Source organism: Takifugu flavidus, chromosome 9 (assembly GCF_003711565.1).
Source record: "Takifugu flavidus isolate HTHZ2018 chromosome 9, ASM371156v2, whole genome shotgun sequence".
Classification (NCBI taxonomy): domain Eukaryota; kingdom Metazoa; phylum Chordata; class Actinopteri; order Tetraodontiformes; family Tetraodontidae; genus Takifugu; species Takifugu flavidus.
Genome location: NC_079528.1, coordinates 8,685,367 through 8,707,550, shown reverse-complemented (window position 1 = coordinate 8,707,550; position 22,184 = coordinate 8,685,367). Strand labels below are relative to the sequence as shown.

Below are 22,184 nucleotides of genomic sequence, written 5' to 3'. Positions count from 1 at the left end.
GCAGAGGTCAAGGAGGTCAGAGGTCAGGGGTGACACCTCTGCTGAACAAAGGTGGCCTTCATCACGTTCAGAATAAAACAGTGTTGTAGAGACGAGTGTGTGTGTGTGTGTGTGTGTGTGTGTGTGCGTGCGTGCGTGCGTGCGTGCGTGTGTGTGTGTGTGTGTGTGTGTGTGTGTGTGTGGAGGTCAGCAGTGAGTCACAAGCAGCTCTGATGATTCACTGCGAGCAGAAGAAGAGACGCTGACGTTCGTTAGCTGGACTTAATAAAGATTTAGGGTTGATGGGTCGGGCAGCTCAACGCCTCGCCGAGACTCCGTCCTCGTTCCACAACCAGATTGATCCAGTTTGATGGCGGAATAACACAAACGTCCCTGGAAGGAAACAAAGGCGTCGCTCTGAGGCGGCGGCTGGTTAGCATTCACACCGAGGGCTCCTTCTGCAGAGTCATTCCTCAAAATGCCATCCTGACGGCCGCCGCCATCCCAGCCGTGATGCGGAGCGTGTTAATATGCCAGATGTGGAGCAGAGGAGGAGACGGCAAGGTGACGGTATTCCCTCTCTCGCTAACACCCCCGTCTGGAGGGCGGTAGCTCACGTTTGGCGCTCTCGTATTGGTGACTCAATAACTATAAATCAATCCGGCCCAGACAGCCTCTGCAATGCGGGAGCGGCGGTAGCGGCGATGGCGGCGATGGCGGCGGTAGCGGCGGCCGTTTGCCCGCTGAGCCGTCCTGCCTGGACGTGAGCAGAAGGGAGGGGAGCTGGAAACAGAGCAGCACAGAAGGAGAAGCTGCTTCTGCCTCCTTCCACCGCAGATCCACCCTGATGACTCCAGCAATGGAGGGGAACATGAGCTTAGCATCGCCACAGTAGCGTCTGTGGGATAGTAGCATCTGTATGAGCTTAGCATCATCACAGTAGCGTCTGTGGGATAGTAGCATCTGTATGATAGTAGCATCTGTATGATAGTAGCATCTGTATGAGCTTAGCATCATCACAGTAGCGTCTGTGGGATAGTAGCAGCATGATAGTAGCATCTGTATGAGCTTGCATCATGATAGTAGCATCTGTATGATAGTAGCATCTGTATGAGCTTAACATCATGATAGTAGCATCTGTATGAGCATAGCATCATGATAGTAGCATCTGTATGAGCTTAGCATCGCCACAGTAGCGTCTGTGTGATAGTAGCATCGCCACAGTAGCGTCTGTGTGATAGTAGCATCATCATAGTAGCATCTGAATGATACGTTCCCAGGAAGATGTAGCTGAACTGGGCCGAGAACCATCGGGAAGTCCCTGTTTGAGGGGCTGAACCTTCACCAGGAACCTTTCTGCTCAGTCAGGCTGTGAGTTACCAAAGCATCATAGACAGAAGGCTGCTAAATGCTAATCTACAATAATCTGTAATCCACCTTAAAGAGCCACTCTGCCCCCAGAGGCCGGGGGTGGTATTACCTCCTGTATCGATACACTCCCTCTAATACTCCATTTGGGCCTTGATGACCTCCAGATGGTCGTTTTTCCGGGAATCCTGGTTTCTAAAGCTGGACAGGAGAAGTCGGATGAATGTTCGGGTCATTCAGGGTGAAAAATGAGTTTCCATAAAGTGACGGCGGCTTCTGCACGTTCACGTCGGCGCATTACTCATGTTGCTCTGGCTGACAGGCGGGCGGCGACCTTAATCTACGACCAAAGGTCGCGCAGCTCATTCCACACTCGATAAACGCGCATGCAGCCGGGCACCGAGCGCCTCTCCTAATCTAACTTGTCACGGAGGGTTTAGCGGCGGCTAAAGCAGCTGTGCGAGGCTGCGCTCTGACCCTGAGCAGCACCGACCACGCCGCTCCACCTGTGGAAGGCCCACAGCAGCACTCCCACTCTGCACCGGTGGCTCCTGCACAGCTAACGAGGCTAACGAGGCTAACGAGGCTAACGAGGCTCCCAGAAGTGATGGAGCAGCGGAACCTTGGAAGCACACAGGAAGTATCAACCGCAGCAGAACTTTTCCAGGTGTGGCTAAATGGAACATATTTAATTATTAGCTGGCGCGTCTGCTAGCATGGAAGCACCAGCCGCTACTGCGCGTGGCCACCAGGGGGCGGCAGAGTTATCAGGTGCAGGTGTGTTCGTGCACCATCGCTGCAGCCTTTTCTTTTGCTGTTTTTGTTGTTTACAGACACTAGGAGCCTGTGTGTGTGTGTGTGTGTGTGTGTGTGTATGTGTCAGAATGCTGAATATTATATATGATGTCAAGTTGAATCTAGAACCAGCCCAGAATAACCTGGACGTCTCCTCTGCTGACAGGAAGTCTCCAGAGCTTTAAAATGTCTCAAACATGCCTCCAGCCCCAGAGGAGTGTGTGTGTGTGTGTGTGTGTGTGTGTGTGTGTGTGGTGTGTGTGTGTGTGTGTGTGTGTGTGTGTGTGCGTGTGTGTGTGTGTGTGTGTGTGGTGTGTGTGTGTGTGTGTGGTGTGTGTGTGTGTGTGTGGGGGTGTGTGTGTGTGTGTGTGTGTGTGTGTGTGTGTGTGTGTCCCCTCATACATACATAAACATGCGTGGCTTCATTAAGTGCATTTTGCTCGTTTGCTGTAACGGCGTTAATCTCCTGGGGGATTGTGGGTAGTGGCGTCATAAATCTCCCAGATGTCGGTGTCATCCTGGTGTCCCAGAGTTCCGTGGATCTTTCCTAAACTGGTGGAGGTGGTCGACGGCGGGGAGGGGGGGGTTGGCAATGCCGTACTGGTCCAGACCGGATGAAATCAAGAGAAGAACAAGATCACCATGGAGACGGGCCGAGACAGAAACATCACGAAAGCATCTGCAGAAACCCAATAAATGGTGCTGTGGTCCAGACCCCCCCAGACCCCCCCAGACCCCCCCAGACGGTCACCCAGGGTCACGGGGGCCACGCAGCACTTAAACCTGGTTCCTGGAGAACATGTCTGGTTCTAGAATCATCACAGCAGAACCTCCGTCTCCATGGAGCCCCCGAGTCCCCCAGAACCAGAGCAGGTGGTGGTCCGGTCCAGGAGGTGGTGGTTCGGTCCAGGAGGTGGTGGTTCGGTCCAGGAGGTGGTGGTCCGGTCCAGGAGGTGGTGGTGCCTGTTCAAGGTCTCAGACTGCCCCCCCCCCCCCATCAATACCTGTCCTCTCCTTATTTATACGATCCGCTGGACTCGGTGCTGCCGGGCCGGACTGAGCGCTGTCCTGAAACCGCTGACTGCAGCTCCTGAGAGGGGAAATTTATTTTCTCATTTAGCAAGTTTAGGAGTCTATTGATTACTGTTGCCGTGGCGATGTCGTGAGGTGAGAGTGAGCTGTGTGGGGGGGGGGGGGGCATGACTGCTGAGGCAGATGGACCCTGGAAGTCGACCTCATTTCCTGTTTCTGTTTGATGGACGTCAGGAGACTCGAGTGGTGCCGTCAGTGAAGGTTAAGGAAGGTTCCAGACACCAACTGGTGGTTACCAGACACCAACTAGTGGTTACCAGACACCAACTAGTGGTTACCAGACACCAACTAGTGGTTACCAGACACTAACTGGTGGTTACCAGTTACCAGCTGGTGGTTACCAGACACCAACTAGTGGTTACCAGACACCAACTAGTGGTTACCAGTTACCAGCTGATGGTTACCAGACACCAACTAGTGGTTACCAGACACTAACTGGTGGTTACCAGTTACCAGCTGGTGGTTACCAGACACCAACTAGTGGTTACCAGACACCAACTAGTGGTTACCAGTTACCAGCTGGTGGTTACCAGTTACCAGATCATACCAGTTATATCTGGCTCCGTGGCCACTGAGGACAAGCGTTACTGTTAGCATTAGCTCCAGGGAAGGGGCCCCGGGAGGCCTGGCCACTCCGGGGCTGATGGGATATGTAGTCCCCAGGGAAGGGGCCCAGGGAGGCCTGGCCACTCCGGGGCTGATGGGATATGTAGTCCCCAGGGAAGGGGCCCAGGGAGGCCTGGGTGCCTCCTGACCTGAACCACCTCACATGGCTCCTGGCCTCCTGCTCCCAGCTGCTCCTCCATCACGTCCACCCATCAAACCAAGCACTTCCTGTTTGTGCCGGAGTGTTTGCCGACAGGAAGTGTCCTCCTGGACGTCCGTCCTCCGCCACGTCCAAACTCTGCTTCTCTCCATCCTGGATCCTGTCTCCTCACTGTTGGGGTCTCTGGTCCACCTGGACGGGGAGAACACAGGCTGCACTCATCCCTCTCTCCTCTCTCATCCCTCTCCTCTCTCTCATCCCTCTCTCCTCTCTCTCATCCCTCTCTCATCCCTCTCATCCCTCTCTCCCTCTCTCCTCTCTCTCCTCTCTCCTCTCTCTCCTCTCTCTCATCCTCTCTCTCATCCCTCTCTCCTCTCTCATCCCTCTCTCCTCTCTCTCATCCCTCTCCCCTCTCTCATCCCTCTCCCCTCTCTCATCCCTCTCATCCCTCTCTCTCATCCCTCTCTCCTCTCTCATCCTCTCTCTCATCCCTCTCTCCTCTCTCATCCTCTCTCCTCTCTCTCTCCTCTCTCATCCCTCTCTCCTGTCTTCTCTCATCATTTATTTTTATTCCTCTTTTGTTTCTAATATTAGCATCACAGTTCTGCTGGGTTAAAGTTATTCTAGAACATCTGACAGCAGATAAACGTGAGCACTCACGAGAGGTTTTGTGGTGACACCGTTCCACGGTTTCTACTGGGCCACCGCTCAAACTTCCTGGACCACTACAGCCCTCCTCAGGCAGAGGAGACGATGCTCCTCAGTCCCTCAGGACAGGAACCAAACCCAGATGACAGGAACCAAACCCAGATGACAGGAACCAAACCCAGATGAAGGTGTTTAATAGGGCGACGGGGACTCACACTGATGGTGTGATGTCTGTTCTTCTGATGAGCATCAGAAAACTCAGAGCTTCTCCTGAACTTGGTCCACAACCTGTGATGACGCCTCGTCTTTCATCTGGAGTCACTGTTTCCACCTCTGACCTCTGACCTCTGACCTCTGACTTCTGCTCCTCTTCCTGCTCCTGGATGGTCCAAATGTTTGACCACCTCTGGTAAGAGCTGCAGTTCCTACAAAGGTTTCTGTTTAGAAGATGAGATTAAAGCTCATTTGCTGGTCTCCAGAGAGTAAACTGACAGGGTTCCAACCTTCAGTCACCGGCAGACAAACATCTGGACTGAGATGTTTCTTGGAGAAGATGTGGTCGGTCCATCTCACCTGACCTGAGTGACTGACAGATGAGGAGCCAGTCAGGTCCTCCTCCATCCCAGTGGGTCCAGTGGACGTCCACACCTGACCTTTAATGACCTCAACAAACATCCAACTTCTGCGGTTCCCAAATCACTGCTGATCAAAACAGTTCTGTCTTCTTCTCTTGTTTTCTTAAAAATGTTCTTCTTCTTCTTCTTCAGAAGAAGAACCCTCCTGATACATCCATAAAACATGGATATAAATAAATGAAAAAGGCCTGAATGGAATATTTAATCATCTAGATGGAGAGAGAGGAGACACACACACACACACACACACACACACACACACACACACCACACACACACACACACACACCTTCATGATTCTTCTGACTCTCAGATGTTCTGTCGGGTCTCTGCATCACCAGAACCGTTGATCTGCCTGTAGGGGTCCGATTCTGTTTCTGGAGCAGTTAATCACAATTAAATCGGAGACCAACCAGCCCAACCACCCTAACCAGCCCAACCACACTAACCAGCCCAACCACCCTAACCAGCCCAACCAGCCTAACCAGACCAACCACACTAACCAGCCCAACCACACTAACTAGCCCAACCAGACTAACCAGACCAACCAGACCAACAAGCCTAACTAGACCAACCACACTAACCAGACCAACCACACTAACTAGCCCAACCAGACTAACCAGACCAACCAGACCAACAAGCCTAACTAGACCAACCACACTAACTAGACCAACCACCCTAACCAGACCAACCACACTAACCAGCCCAACCAGCCCAACCAGCCCAACCAGCCTAACCAGTCTAACCAGCCTAACCAGTCTAACCAGACTAGTTCTATCAGTGCCAGTGAGACATCATTTCTTCCCTGTAAATCTGTTTATTGTTGCAGAATTGTGTGGAACCATCAAGGTCCAGTTGCTGGTTCCTCCTGGCAGAAACACCTTGAGGTTCTGGCTAGCTCTGTTTATTAGCGTAGCCGGCGGCGCTTCGCTGCAAAGCTAATTTCAAGGACAATAAAACCGGAAAGTTTGTACAAGAGGTGAAGATGAAGGAGGGCAGCGAGGTCCAGGAGGAGAAGGAGGCGTAAAAACAATGGAGCGGAGAAAAGAACCTGGGTTCTCCGAACCCGGGTCAGTAGCTCGTTTAGCTCGTTCAGCTCGTTCAGCTCGTTCAGCTCGTTCAGCTCATTTAGCTCATTTAGCTCATTTAGCTTTGAAGATTGTCTCTCAATGACTTGGTCATCACAGATAAATTTAGCATGTTTTTATGGCTCGTTCCCTTTTAGCATTAATGTGTTTGACACTAAACTTTTCTCATCACACCTTCAGAACCTTCAGCTTCTGCTCGCAGCAGTAAATACGTAAACATAAACAACGACGCTTGACCTTGACCTCTGACCTTGACCTCTGACCTTGACCTCTGACCTTGGCCCTGGTCTCCACCACCAGACACGCTGTCGGTTTCTTCTCATTTAATGGTTTAATGCTTCACACACTTCCTGTTCTCAGCAGCGACTGAAGGAGCCGAAACCCAGCGGTCGCCATGGCAACGGTGCTTCGTGCTGCTCGATGGAGTCGTAAAACCGTTCACATTGCAGGAAGTAGGACCAGGACCCAGTACCCAGGAACCAGGACCTAGGACCAGGACCAGGACCAGGACCAGGACCAGGACCAGGACCAGGACCAGGACCAGGACCCAGGACCCAGGACCCAGGAACCAGGAACCAGGAACCTGGAACCCGGAACCCGGAACCCGGAACCAGTACCCAGTACCCAGTACCCAGGACCCAGGAACCAGGAACCAGGACCCAGGAACCAGGACCCAGGAACCAGGAACCAGGAACAAGGGACCAGGATCCAGGACCCAGGATCCAGGACCCAGTACCAAGCACCCAGGAACCAGGAACCAGGAACCAGGACCCAGGGACCAGCATTGCAGAGGCGGGGGCACCTGTGAGGGGGCAGGAAGCGGCGCTGATGCAGCTTGATGAGCAGAATAATGTGAAATGAAGCTCTGCTCCTCCACCGCCGACCCGCCTCCACGCCGCAGTGGCGCATGAATTTTTAAAGCCTCGCTTTTATTGCGCTTTGGTTTAATTTGCAAACAATAAGGGTGAAGCGGCCGCCCCCCCTCCCCCCCCCCCCCCTCCCCCGCCCGGCTGCAGCGGGGGGGGGGGGGGGGGGGGGAGGGGGGGTTTATGGGTGCACATATTCGCTGACTCCCAATTACAGTTCAGCGGTTTGTGTCTGTGTGAGGCGGCGAGGACGCCGGTGTGCTGCTGATGTCCTCGCCGTGGCGTGCGATGGAGACCGACGATTCCAGAGTCGGAGCACGATCCCGGTCCCACCCCCAACACCTGGAGTCCAAACCGGCCCAGTTGGCTGTGGCGCTGGTTTCCAAACCTTCAGTGAGTCCTGCTGATCCGGGCGGGGGAGGGGAGACCCCGTCTGCCCGTCCTCATCCTCGCCCGGCGTCCTCCACGGCGCCGCCCGATGGTCCCAAGGGTCACCGGCACATGAACACATATGATGACGTAGGACAGAGGAAATGACCACAGAGGACAGAGAGGACGGAGGCGTGGACAAGGGGACGGGCGCCAGGACGCCGGGACGCTGCAGAACCCCAGAGCTTCGATGGAGTCTTCACACTGGGCCGGGCGGCCGATGTCTGGTGCCGGGAGAGGGCGGAGGTGCTGGTGGGGGGGCGACGTTGGTGCTGGAGCGGAGAACCTGTCAAGGCGATCACATCAGCACAGCCTCTGACCTTTGAGACGCAGCCTCGAAGACCGGAGACGAGGCCAGGACGCCGTCCTCCCGCGTGATGGAGCAGATGACTCAGGCAGCCTGGGGGAGCACCCACCCCCCCTGCTGCCTTTTATTAACTCTGCATCTCAACATCTTCTCAGGAGGAACATCAACATGGTTCCTGCTTAAGCTCCAGAAGCTCCTTGACCCCCCCCGACAGCATCAGGAGAGACAGATGGACATCTATGAAAACAGAGACGCTCTCGTCCCAGACGGACAATAAATCCGTTGAGCAGTCATAAAGGTTCCACCCAGGGAGATAAAAATGCTAACGACCAGCTACAGACGCCGGCGAAGAGCCGCTGCGACTTTATCAGATCCGGTCCCCTCCACGGCCTCGGCTCGCGTCCCCCAGCTGGTCCCGGGGGACGGACCCTGTTCCAATTTCTTTCAATTTCCTTCTGTTCACACAACAACAAACAAACGCGGATCTAAATGCTAACGGTGCCTGTAAACGCGCACACCTGAAATCTGCTAGCACCAGCTGCTGCCACGGTCTGAAGAGGCCAAGCAGGCGGTCGCACGGTTCCAGGAAGAACCGATTTTTGGTTTGTGGGATGTTTTTTATCCTAAAAGGTAGAAAAAGGGAAATAAATTCTGTCAGGAACAGAGTTTAGCTTGGTGTTTGGTGCTCAGCGAGACAGTGAAAGAGGCTAAAGGTGACCTCTGGAAGCCCAAAACCCTTCGGTTCTGTCCAGGTTTGATTCAGCTCTTTAAAGACGAAAGACGAGCGACCCCAGTGGCGCCGTAGCGACCCGCTAACCGTCATCCGTGGACATCGATCCCGGCAAAACTTTATTTTGGCAGCTGCGTGTGGTGCTGAATCCGTTACAAATGTTAGCTAGCCGTTGTCAGGCGGCTGCACCAGTTAGCATAGCCTCAGACGCTAGATGTGTGTTTCTGTTAGCTTTGGCACATGTGACTGAGTTGTGGTTGATGTTGGCTAATGGTGGCAGATGTTAGCAGGTGTTAGCACATTAGCTTAGCATTGAGACAATGATCATCTTGGCAATAAATCGAGCCTGTGAACTCGTTTTAGCCCTGTCAGGACGTGAGCTCATTGATTCGCACTTCTTCTTCCTCCACACTGTGAAAACGAGGGGCTGTTTTAACAAGGACGCCCTGTCGGTTCTGGTCCGCAGCCAAGGAGAGCAGCTCCGGGCTCTCCGAGGACCGGGGGGACATTAACGTCTCACCTCTGGCAGATGGGAAAGGAGGACAATTTGTCAAGGAGCAAAGGGGCACAGATGCTTATTTTAGGCTCGTCTTCTTTCAGCCCGTTTTCTCCTTGTTCCTCTTTAATTCCATAAACGAGTCGTGGCCTCGGATTCCCGAGTTCCTTCGTGCTTCTCTTCCTAAAACCTGGAGCACAGCAGGAGGTTCCATGAGGAGCATGATGAGGTTCTAGAGGACAAATCAAGCCCAGTGATGGACCTGGATCATCTGTCCCTGCCAAAGACACCTGGGGACGGTTGGACGTCCTGGAAACAGACGGTGGTGCAGCATCTCTGGACCTGCTGACCCGCCCAGGTGAGGGCTGGTTCTTCAGGACCTGCAGCCTCCAAAGGTTCCAGCAGCGGTCAGGTGGACGACCTGGACTTTTCCCCCACGTCTCAAAGTTCTCTGGCGGCATCAGAGGTTTCTGGGATGTTGGAGTCTCTGGGTTTGAGCTGAGCTGTGGCGGATTTGTGACACTTCCTGTTAGTCCTCCAAGTCTTCCTGTTAGTCCTCCAAGTCTTCCTGTTAGTCCTCCAAGTCTTCCTGTTAGTCCCCCAAGTCTTCCTGTTAGTCCTCCAAGTCTTCCTGTTAGTCCTCCATGTCTTCCTGTTAGTCCCCCAAGTCTTCCTGTTAGTCCTCCAAGTCTTCCTGTTAGTCCCCCATGTCTTCCTGTTAGTCCTCCATGTCTTCCTGTTAGTCCTCCAAGTCTTCCTGTTAGTCCTCCAAGTCTTGTTAGTCCTCCAAGTCTTCCCGTTAGTCCTCCATGTCTTCCCGTTAGTCCTCCAAGTCTTCCCGTTAGTCCTCCAAGTCTTCCCGTTAGTCCTCCATGTCTTCCCGTTAGTCCTCCATGTCTTCCTGTTAGTCCTCCAAGTCTTCCTGTTAGTCCTCCATGTCTTCCGTTAGTCCTCCAAGTCTTCCCGTTAGTCCTCCAAGTCTTCCCGTTAGTCCTCCATGTCTTCCGTTAGTCCTCCAAGTCTTCCTGTTAGTCCTCCAAGTCTTCCTGTTAGTCCTCCATGTCTTCCTGTTAGTCCTCCAAGTCTTCCTGTTAGTCCTCCATGTCTTCCTGTTAGTCCTCCATGTCTTCCTGTTAGTCCCCCATGTCTTCCTGTTAGTCCCCCAAGTCTTCCTGTTAGTCCTCCATGTCTTCCTGTTAGTCCTCCATGTCTTCGTCTGTTCAGGAACCTGAGCAGATGCTCTGGACCTCCTGACACCTTAGAGGGCCCAAAGCTCCCTCTCAGGAGGCTCCAGAATTCCCTGACAGGTGTAGAACAGGAGGTTTTTACACAGACTCAGAAGCCCCGCCCACACCTGATCCGACCAATCAGCCGGCGTCTTGATGGGAGCTTCAGATCTGCAGCTGTAGAGACGTCAGACGGCGTCACCGTCACCGACGGCAACCGAAGGTTTGAGGGTCGTCTGTGCGCGACCCAAAGGAGCATCAGCGCTGTCAGACCCACAATCATCATCACGAACAGCCAGGAGCAGGCTGGCAACAGGCTGGCAACAGCTGGCTGGCAACAGGCTGACAACAGGCTGGAAACAGGCTGGCAACAGCTGGAAACAGGGTGAAACAGGCTGGAAACAGGCTGGAAACAGGGTGAAACAGGCTGGAAACAGGCTGGAAACAGGGTGAAACAGGCTGGAAACAGGCCGGCAACAGGCTGGAAACAGGCTGGAAACAGGCTGGCAACAGGGTGAAACAGGCTGGAAACAGGCTGGCAACAGGCTGGAAACAGGCTGGAAACAGGCTGGAAACAGGGTGAAACAGGCTGGCAACAGGCTGGAAACAGGCTGACAACAGGCTGGAAACAGGCTGGAAACAGGGTGAAACAGGCTGGAAACAGGCTGGAAACAGGGTGAAACAGGCTGGAAACAGGCTGACAACAGGCTGGAAACAGGGTGAAACAGGCTGGAAACAGGCTGGAAACAGGCTGGAAACAGGCCGACAACAGGCTGGAAACAGGGTGAAACACAGGCTGGAAACAGGCTGGAACAGGGTGAAACAGGCTGGAAACAGGCTGACAACAGGCTGGAAACAGGGTGAAACAGGCTGAAACAGGCTGGAAACAGGCTAACACACACACATACACTCTCTCACACACACACACACACACACTCACACACGCACACACACACACACACACCCAGAAAACTCTTCCTGCTGTCTGAGATGAATTAAAACCTTAAATCGTTCCTGTAATGTTGCCGAGCAGAATCCAACATCAACCATCTTTGGAAGAGGATCACTGGATCTGCTGGGTCTCTGGGGGATCTGGAGGCCGTGTTCTGTGGTTCCTGAACCTCCTGCAGCTGTGACCCCGTGACCTGAGAGAACCGGAATCACACCTCCAGACCCTGGAGGTGGATGGAGGAGGACTCTCACGCAGCTTCCAGAATCCCAAACCGAGTGAGACCTCCTTGATGTTTGGATGCCAGCTTTGACCTCTGGACCAGCGGAGCTTCAGGTCCTTCACCGTGGTGCTGGCACAACATCTGGATCTGGTCCCAGAGCAGAGCCTGGCGGGAGCTCGCTGCTCCTCATCCAGAGACGTGTGGTCATCGGCTTTCTCGGTTCCCTTCAGCTGCTGCTGGTTTAACTGGTCTTGATGGTGGAGCTCCCAGTGGAGAAGCACCACTGACACCTTCAAGGCAGCATTTAACATTCAGGTCTTCAGGGTCCAGGAACCGATGTTTCCTTCCACCGAAGACAAGTTAACGCGAAACACTGCAAGCTAAGTCTAAACTTTGTTCTTGTTCCTGAGGAACGTCAACGTGCACACACGCGCACGCACACACACACACACACACACGCCAGGGGACAGGCGGTCTATTCTCTTTCACTGCTGTCAGTCCACATTAAAGATGTTCTCCGTTAACGGCCCAGCTAGAGGCTCCAGCAGGAACCTCCTTTTACATCAGCTTCACACACACACACACACACACACACACACACACACACACACACACACACACACACACACTCACTAAACTGCAGTGTTACTGTACTACAACTCTGTACTTCTGAGGACGCTCCCACCAGTTTCAGCTCAGGAACAGGAACAGGAGCACGATGACCTGAACCTGAACTTCCTTCTGTAGGATCTGTTCCTGGATCTGGTCCTCTGATCCTCATCTGGGGCAACGTTGAGACCATCTCGGTCCATCAGAGGGGTCATATTTTCAAAATGGGGATGAAATCCAGTTTCTCCTTTTCCTTCCTTACACAGACGTGAGTTTCTTCAACCAGAACTCCGAACTCCCGGTTCTTCAGGCTCTTCGCCAGCAGGGGGCAGCACCAGCCTTCGCAAATGCACAGAGGAGAATTCACGTGCGCAGGCGTGCACGAGGACGCGCCGGACGTCTTGGACTCAGATGATTAATAGCAGTATTAGGCGCTCCTGCATTAGCGTAGCTCACAGGAGCACGTGTTGGTGATCAGCTGTGATCTTTGGAGACCAAGCGTGTGAATTATGATCTCCAGCCAGAGGGTTTGGGTTGGGTTAGGTCATGATTTAAACATGAGGGGGGGCAACCTGCAGAACCAGGGTTCCTAGGAGCCAAGCAGCAGAACCTAATTTAGCTCCTTGGTCCTTCCTCGGGCTTCTTTGGTGAGGGGACGCCACGGTGATCCACGGTGATCCACGGTGATCCACTGACTGGTCCTGTTTTATCTGGTGCTTCGGCTGCATTCTGATGGAACAAAAAACATCCGGCGTATTTCGTTTGCTTCCACACTCGCCGGGGAACGTTGTCACCTCAAAGCTTTGGTGTTTCCGGACCTGCAGACAGACAAGAGCTTCCTCACGCTGCTGCAGAGGATCCGACCCCCCCACAGGATCCACGGGATCCTGCAGCCTCTGTTTCTCTGACGATCGCGGCACAAGCGTCAGGTCGAGTGTAATAAGAGAGCGGCCAGCAGGGGGCAGCAGAAACAAGCCACGGTTGATTCTGTCTCTACTCCCGTAATATTAATTTATTCTAATATTCCCGTGTTATTGTGCCTTTTCTCCCCTTTAAACGCTGTCTTGCTGCCACATTTCCAGGCTCTGGTCCGTGTTTCCACCTTGGCCCGCGATGAAAAATGCATGTTCTGTCTGTGTGAGCTCATTAAAACCCATTTCTGTCCTGCTCCTGTTATTAGCCTCCCAGCGGCCCTGCAGCAGCTCATTCTCCGTCTGCACAGCTCACAAAACTAGATGTTATTAGAATTCATGAAAAGTGCTTTTTCCTCTTTTCTGCCGGAGCGATTAGCCGGAGCGGTCAGGCAGGAGGGCCCGCAGACGAGTCCGTGCTGAATCCATTTAGTCTCGCAGTGAAATTAAATTTGCTCTGGACTGTTGCCATACATTTTAAAATCTGTACAGAGTAAGTCTGCTATTAGTCCGCCTCAGTCACGTCATTTATTTAATTATCCGCCTTTCTATGAAAAACTCCTCAGAGGACACGACGGCCGGGCGATGGACAGAGCGACGACATCTGCTGTCTGTAAACCACGCTAACGTGCTAACATGCTACGCACGCAGGAGAGTCTTCGTGCACCTGAACGCGACCTGTGCAGCCCAGACCTGGGCCACCTGGTGACCAACATCACGTCTAGTCGTCCCGTGCCCCATGTCCAGCCTCTCGCCACAGCGTCCTCTCATTCGTATTTGTGTCCACAGAGGTGGACCATGTTTACGGAGAGGCTCGGAGACTCCCCTCACACCCGTGTGGTCACCTGGAGGTCCGCCCGTGACATTGAGGAAAGGTCAGCAGCACAGAGGCGCGACTGGGAGCCACCTGAGCAAAGGTGGGCCGAGTCTGCCCCCTACCGGCGACATGCGGCACCGCCTCCAGCGGCTCTGGATCATTTGGAAAAACATCTTCTGAACGCGGAATAAAAACTTAAAAACATTTACTGACAGATTAGGCTGAAGGCTCGACTACTCTGATCAATGAATCCTAATTGATCATGTGATTGCTAGTTTCTGCTGCCATTAATGAACAGCAGGAATAACGAAGCGATTCCCACGTGACCTCGGACGACCATCAAAGGTTCAGCTCAGTGGACTTTAGACAGAAAAGATCAAACAGATCAAAGAGGATTCTGGGAATCTTCAGCCGCTCCATAAACGTGTGAGATGAAAACAAGTGAGTTAACACTGTTGTGTTAAACTGAGACTGTTGTGTTAAACTGAGTCTGTTGTGTTAAACTGAGACTGTTGTGAGTTCCACCAGAAACAGGAAACACAGAAATATGACAACATTTATGTGGAGGATGTGTGGGGCCACCCCCCCCCCACACACACACACACACTCACACATACATACACACACACACATACACACACACAAACATACATACATACATAAACACACACATACATACACACACACACACATACACACACACAAACATACATACATACATACACACACACAAACATACACACACACTCACACCACACACACACATACTCACACATACATACACACACACACAACACACACACACACACACACACACATACACACTCACACCCACACACACTCACTCACACACAACACACACACACTCACGCACACCCACTCACACACACACACACACACACACACACCACACACACACTCACACCTACTCACTCACACACACACACACTCACACACACACACACAACACACACACACACACACACACATACTCACACACACACACACACACACCACACACCACACACCACACACACACTCACTCACACACACACACACACACACACACACACACACACACACACCACACCACACACACACTCACACACACACGCACGCACACACACACCCTCCATGTCAGCACCACCTGTTGCTGAAGACAAATCAGATCAACCAGATCTGAGCTCCACCCCTTACTGGTGTCAGAGGTCACTCAGAGGTCACGGCGACACTCTGGAACCGGAATGGGAGCGAATCAAAGTGATTCTGGATCAGCTTTGATCCTGACACATGAGGTCAGCGCTGCGGCGCCGCCTCCGGCCACCGAAACCTGACGCAGGAACATGAGCTGCGTCGTCAGCCAACGCAGCGATGTCGTCTTTTAATAGTGTGGTGACGGCAGCACCTGACCCAGCACCTGGCCGTGCACCTGGGGGGTTATCAGTGCACGTGACCTCAGCAGAACAGCTTAAACATTAACTTCATGTCGTGTTTACAGCTGGAGCTCAACTCCAAGAATCAACAGTAACATGACAGGAAATCTGCATGAAGAGATAAAAGCAGAACACGATGATCAAAGCAGAACGTTCCAAGGCTGAGGGCAGATAAAAGCAGGGAGGGAAAATCGGAAAATTCGGAGTCTGACGAGCCATCGCCATGTTTTGGAAGATCGGAATTTGTAAAAAACCACAAAAAAGTGGCAAGAACTTCAACATGCTAAATGCAGTTGGGTTGAAAGGTCGCTTTGATCTTCAGGGTGTTTCAAAGCAGAGGGAAAGATGTTGGTCTCAAAAAGCCTCAAAGCCTCTGGTGACCTTTGAAGGTGTGTTAATGTGTCCGACCCTCGGAGGAGATTCAGACGTTCGTAAGACAGTTAGGATCAGCTGTGCCAGCCGCCATCCAACCGCCATCCAACCGCCATCCAGCCGCCATCCAACCGCCATCCAGCCGCCATCCAACCGCCATCCAGCCGCCATCCAGCCGCCATCCAACCGCCATCCAGCCGCCATCCAGCCGCCATCCAACCGCCATCCATCCATCCATCCATCCACCCATCCATCCATCCATCCACCCATCATCCATCCACCCACCCATCCATCCATCCACCCACCCACCCATCCATCCATCCATCCATCCATCCATCCATCCATCATCCATCCATCCATCCATCCATCCATCCATCCATCCATCATTCATCCATCCATCCATCCATCATCCATCCATCCATCCATCCATCCATCCATCCATCCATCCATCCATCCATCCATCCATCTTATTTTTATTTTAGTTTTGTGACGCTGATGCGAAAACAAACGAAAGTGGGCGTGGTTAACGAGCGCCTCTTGAAGTGACGTCACGTCTGTTGTCGCTTGCTCCTCATGGCTCATTTCCATGGTGTATTTTCACTGGCTGCGGAAAGCTCGCGCCTGATTGGTCAGTAGGCTCCACCTCTCCGACCTGATTGGCTGTTGGTGACAACCTGCGGCTGGATTTCTTCGGGTGCCGCTTCAATTCCGCTCACTTCTGTCAGAACTCGCTGTTATTTTAGCAACTGACCGCAGCGCTTCATCATCTTCATCACCGCCGTCCAGGCTGATGCCACGCGGAGGTTCGGTCAGTTGGAGCTGAACATGAACCCTTCTAAGAGCCTCCAGTTGGACCATTTCCTCGCTGGATGGATCGGCGGTGAGGGGTCTAACGCTGCTATTGATTATTTAATTGGGCTTACTCTAATGGGAGGGGGGGTCTTTGCTGCAGATACGTTTAATTCTTCCATTATCTTTTCATCAATCACGCCCCCGCCATCTTTTATCTCCTCCGTTCAGCTCTTGATTCATTTTCATGTAAAAACTTGTGGAGACGCGCCTCCTTAACTCGGCCACTGGGGGCGCTGTTGCCGCTGTGATTGTTGACGTTGTTGAAGCAAATTGGACCAATTCACATGCAGCTCGTGCACCTCCGATTTAGTCGGAGTTGTTTCACATGAGCAGAATTTAAACAAAACTGGAGAAAACCAGATGGTTGCTGTCATCTTTAAATTAAGGTAAATCAGCAGAACCTTCAACAGCTCAAGTTTCAGGTTATAAAGATTCAACACAAATATCAATAAATAGTTGATGTGAGAGTTTCTTCTCTGAAATCTCTGAGGAATCTGAGGCCAAAACCAATGCAATTTTGTGCACATTTGACCGTAAATGCTACCTATTCTATCAAGGTTTTGCACTTTCACCATGTCGGAAACATTTAAATTAAACTGTTAAACTGTTGATGTTTGTTTCTGCCTGAACCAGCGGTGGCAGATGTGCACGTGACAGGCGTGCTGATGTCTGAGCGTGCACGCTGCTGTTTGTAACAGCCTGCTGGTCCTGAAGGTTCCTGGGGTGGAACAGCTTGTTCTTGGTCCCCCTCAGGAAACAGGAACATTCCTGCTGATGAACCTTAGAGTTGCTGAGCGCCGTTTTTGTTGCAAACCGAGAACAAAAGCAGAGGCAGCAGGATGGTAATGAGGTCACTCCTCTCGGTCCCTGGGCCCCAGCCTGGAATCCCAGTTAGTCCAGTCCCATCCGCTGGGACCAAAACCCCAAAACAGGAGGCTACTCTGTTACCTACTGCTCGTCTGATTGATGTTTTCCTTCTCTTGTGGCTTCAGGAGCCTCCAGCGTTGTTGTGGGCCACCCGCTGGACACCGTGAAGGTACGTGGACTCCCCAGCGGCTCCCGTGGTCGTCATGGCACCGAAATCTTTGAGACAGGCAGACTTGAACCATCACTTCCTGTGGAAACATCTGCAAAAAAACATCCCATTGTAAACGTTACTTTGTCTGTTCTTCTGCGTGCAGACGCGCCTGCAGGCGGGGAGAGGCTACAAGAACACGCTGCACTGCATCCTCAGCATCTACAGGAAGGAAACGGTGAGATGCTAATCTGGTAATCTCTAATAATATGAGCTGTTAATCTCTAATAATCTGATCTGTTAATCTCTAATAATCTGAGCTGTTAATCTCTAATAATCTGAGCTGCTAATATCTAATAATCTGAGCTGTTAATCTCTAATAATGTGATCTGTTCATCTGATCTGTTAATCTCTAATAATCTGATCTGTTAATCTCTAATAATCTGATCTGTTAATCTCTAATAATATGAGCTGTTAATCTCTAATAATATGAGCTGTTAATATCTAATAATCTGATCTGTTAATTTCTAATAATCTGACCTGTTAATCTCTAACAATCTGAGCTGTTAATCTCTAATAATCTGAGAGGACGTGAAGCAGGTTGGAACGTTGCAGTTGTGAAACTTTTTACTGATTAACTCTGCACGTGTGTGTGTGTGTGTGTGTGTGTGTGTGTGTGTGTGTGTGTGTGTGTTCCAGGTCAGCGGCTTCTTTAAGGGAATGTCGTTCCCACTGGCCAGCATCACCGTCTATAATTCGGTGGTGTTTGGCTTCTTCAGCAATGCACAGAGATTCATCAGTCAGTATCGCTATGGCGACGAGCGGCGTCCCTGCGGCCTGGGGGACCTGACTGTGGCCAGCGCGCTGACGGGCCTGATGTCGGTGGGTCTGGGAGCCCCAGTGGAGCTGGTCAAGATCCGCCTCCAAATGCAGACGCAGACGATCGTAGCAGGTAAATGTGGGAGGTGGAGCAGGAGCCACAGCAGGAACCACAGCAGGAACCACAGCAGGAACCTTCAGTCAGAACCTCTCTCTCCTCTCAGAGAACCTCCACCTTGCTGGGAACATGGCGAATGGCACCAACATCCCCCTGAGCTCTGTGCAGATGCCCGGTCAGAGGCAGTACCGAGGCCCTCTGCACTGCATCAGCAGCATCCTGCGGACCGAGGGCCTGCAGGGCCTGTACCGGGGGGCGGGGGCCATGATCCTGAGGGACGTTCCTGGATACGTGCTCTACTTCATCCCTTACACCATCTTCTGCAACCTGCTGAAACCAGACGCCAGTTCAGACCCTCATCCCGGTTCCATCTGGCTGGCCGGAGGACTCGCAGGTAACTGGCCTGAGAAGAAACGATCAATAAATGTTTAATCTTCCACAATCTCACAGCTGGAGCAACAGGTGGAAAATGGGATTTTTGTGTTCGGAGCGACACAGAAATCCTGATTTCCATGTTGGTTTGAAGACTCTTGGATCCGTCTGTGACGGGATGAACTGGTTCGACCTGTGGGTTCATCTGTGGGCCCGTTCATTGATCTCACCAGCATCACACGCAGGTTCAGGATCAGCCGGTTCGCTCCAGACAGAGTTCCAGACACAGTTCCAGGCACAGTTCCAGACACAGTTCCAGACAGAGCTGCACGTTGGACCTTTTGGTCCCATCATTCATTTACGTCTCTCGTTTCCTCACACATTTTATCTTATGTTTGCTGTTTAAATATCAACCCTGATTGGCCTCCATCTGTGTGTGTGTTTATGTGTGTGTGTGTGTGTGTGTTTGCACACACATGCAAACAAGTGCACGAGCTGAGTACCTTTAAGGTCATGTGACTCACACCGCGTTAACTGTCCATAACGTTCCGACCTGTGAATTTTCCATGATAAAAGCCGAGTTGGTTGATAATTAAAGGTAATTTGAGTCTGGAGGATAAACCTGCTGCAGAAGCTCCTGCCGTTCCTCACGTGTGGGCAGGACCATCTAACCTTGACTCTCCTCGCCGCCAGGGTCCATTTCCTGGGTCACCGCCACGCCTGCCGATGTGGTGAAAAGTCGCCTGCAGGCCGACACCCAGCAGACCAGGAAGTTCAGAGGAATCCTCCACTGCATCGTCGTGAGCTACAAGTCTGAAGGAGCCCAGGTGAGCGGAGCGTCCTGCTCCCAAAGAGCCGCTGGGTTCTGAAAATGTTGCTGCTCAGTTGGTGATCACCAGATTTGACACAACGTCCCCATAAGATCACCCTAACAAGGCTAAAGTGCTCTTCATCTGACCAGCTTTCCTCACATCCAGGGCTAGCACTTTATGCTAGCTGCTAATTTGCCGAAGCTTTTGCTTCGATGAAACGTTTTAAACTGATTTAAACGTCCACTCCGGGATTTAGCGACACCTATTGGCAATAGTGGGAAGTGCATAATTCCTGAGGGATAGGATGGAACAAAGGTGACGTTCCGGTTTGTTTGTTGAAGCTACTGTGGAAACACGTCCGAGCAGCAGTCAGAACATGCTAATTGCTGTGTTAATTACCAACCTGCCATGTGTTTCACGCTTTATGACACGGGCTGTTGTTGGTGATGAGACCCGACCCGACCCCCCCCACACACGCACACACACACGCACACGCCTTGTTTACTGTACAGGCTGCTGTAAATGATACAGTTGGTTTAATCTTCAGAGGTGAAACTGTAGAAGAGTCAAAGGTCGTTTCTCAGAACTCGAAACCCCAGAATACTGCAGCCGTTTGCCAGCCGGCCTGATTAATTATCTGGAAGAAAAACCACACAGATCTAAAATTACACCAGCCCAGTCGCACAGTTGTTACAGTTAATCACAGATGTCCCGTGAGCTGCTGCTCAAAGGTCAAAGGTCAAAGACAGGAGATGTTTTGAGCACATGACAGGAAGCTGGAATAATTCTCCTGAATTTACAGAATCAATAGTGACTAAAACTCTGTCTGCTGGCGCGCAGGTTTTCTTCCGCGGAGCGTCCGTAAACGCCATCCGAGGGTTCCCCATGAGCGCCACCATGTTTCTCGCCTACGAACTGTCGCTGCAGTTCTTCAGGAGCCTTTAGGATGGAAGGACCAGCTACCGGGAGCCGCTGGTCTGACCGCTGCTTTCATCCCGTCACAGGCCACTTCATTTGCCAAAGAACTCGCTTTCTCAACACAAATGGTTGAAAATTGACGCGCACAATGTTGTATTATATGTTTTTGTTTGTTTTCACTTTATCCACCTAAAAGTCACACTTTGATTTAGCTTTAGAGATTTAGTGCTGTAATCACACTGATGTTACTTTAACATGTTCCTTCTTATATTAAGAAAGGTGCAGGTTCACTGCTCAAACACGTGCGCAGTCACCAGCTACTTAACAAACTGAATTTATCGCTCACAGCACACGCACAAATGTGATCAAACCAATCTGTTGAATCAAATAGAGATTTTCATGTATAGCTAGTCTTTTTTTATAAATAGATATTTTTATAAAGTTGTTTCCTTGTGTAAATACAGAAGCGTTGCAGTTGTGCAGCAGCAGACTTTTAAATAAAGGTATTTCAAAAGTGTTTAAAGACGCTGGTGATGCTGATTCTTCTGTTTAATATTATTATTGTCACGCGCTCTTTTCTTCACGGACGCTCGTGACGTCCCTGGGCCGTGGCCCCGCCCACTGGACGCACCTGATTGGCTCTTCCGTTTTGTCTCATTTCCTGGGACCCCTTCACGGACCAATCAGATGAGTCGGACAAACCTGAACCCGCGTTGCCGCCACTTAAGCGGGACCGACTGATTGACAGTTTTGTTGGCGACAAATGATTAAATGAACCGAAACAACAAACTCAGAAGGCATAAATAGCTTATTTACTCTGAGGTTATTTACAACAATCATTCACAGTTCGGGATGTTCCAGGAAACACTTTGACTGGGTCGTTAGTTCCGAGCCAGCGGTAATGGACCGGCTAAAAGGCCTTTTTAAACCACTCACCTGTGCGGGATCATTGAATGATTCTGAATGTGGGCGGTCCGGACTGGCGTGTGCGCGCTTTCTACGGTTTCCTCTCACAAACGTGCGCGTTATATTAATAAGAGACTCCAAATCTTATTGTGAGCGCCCGAATTCTGTGATGGTCCGGTGGCCCGTCCAGGTGTGACAGAAAATAAACACGTGAATAATAACGCGTTTCAGCCGTGCACGTGTTTGTTACTTCCTGGGTGCTGTGACGTCAACGTTCGAACCCCAGTACCCGTGAAAAAACACCTGAATTCGGCAGAACTGGCGTGTAACGCTGACTTGTGTCCACTAGAGGGCGACCGGTTACAGCTTTAAAAAGCTTTATCAAGCTAGCTATCAAGCTATATATTTATGTCATTAAATTAGTCTTTATTCTAATGTCAGGGTGACGTTTGTGATATGTTCTTAGGCAGATATTTCAAAACAATGAAAGGGTCAACATATCCAAAAATATTCCTTAACCTCACAGAAGTAGCTGTAATGCTAAAATGTTTGATGTTCATAAAGATTTGCTAAATTATTGTGTCCCGCTACAGAAAAGTAGGGAAGAAAAATGCTGGAATGAAAAACCGGAAG

The 22,184-nt window shown here is 51.4% G+C and overlaps 1 protein-coding gene across 1 annotated transcript; it reads left to right on the top strand.

The window, feature by feature from the left end:
- Positions 1–16,329: 16,329 nt before the first annotated feature.
- slc25a48 (solute carrier family 25 member 48) lies at positions 16,330–21,162 on the top strand. The gene is made up of 7 exons (XM_057043526.1): positions 16,330–16,619; positions 17,584–17,627; positions 17,773–17,844; positions 18,306–18,558; positions 18,650–18,937; positions 19,609–19,742; positions 20,568–21,162. The coding sequence occupies exons 1-7, from the start codon at positions 16,565–16,567 to the stop codon at positions 20,670–20,672; spliced, it is 951 nt and encodes a 316-aa protein (XP_056899506.1). The 5' UTR covers positions 16,330–16,564; the 3' UTR covers positions 20,673–21,162.
- Positions 21,163–22,184: the final 1,022 nt, after the last annotated feature.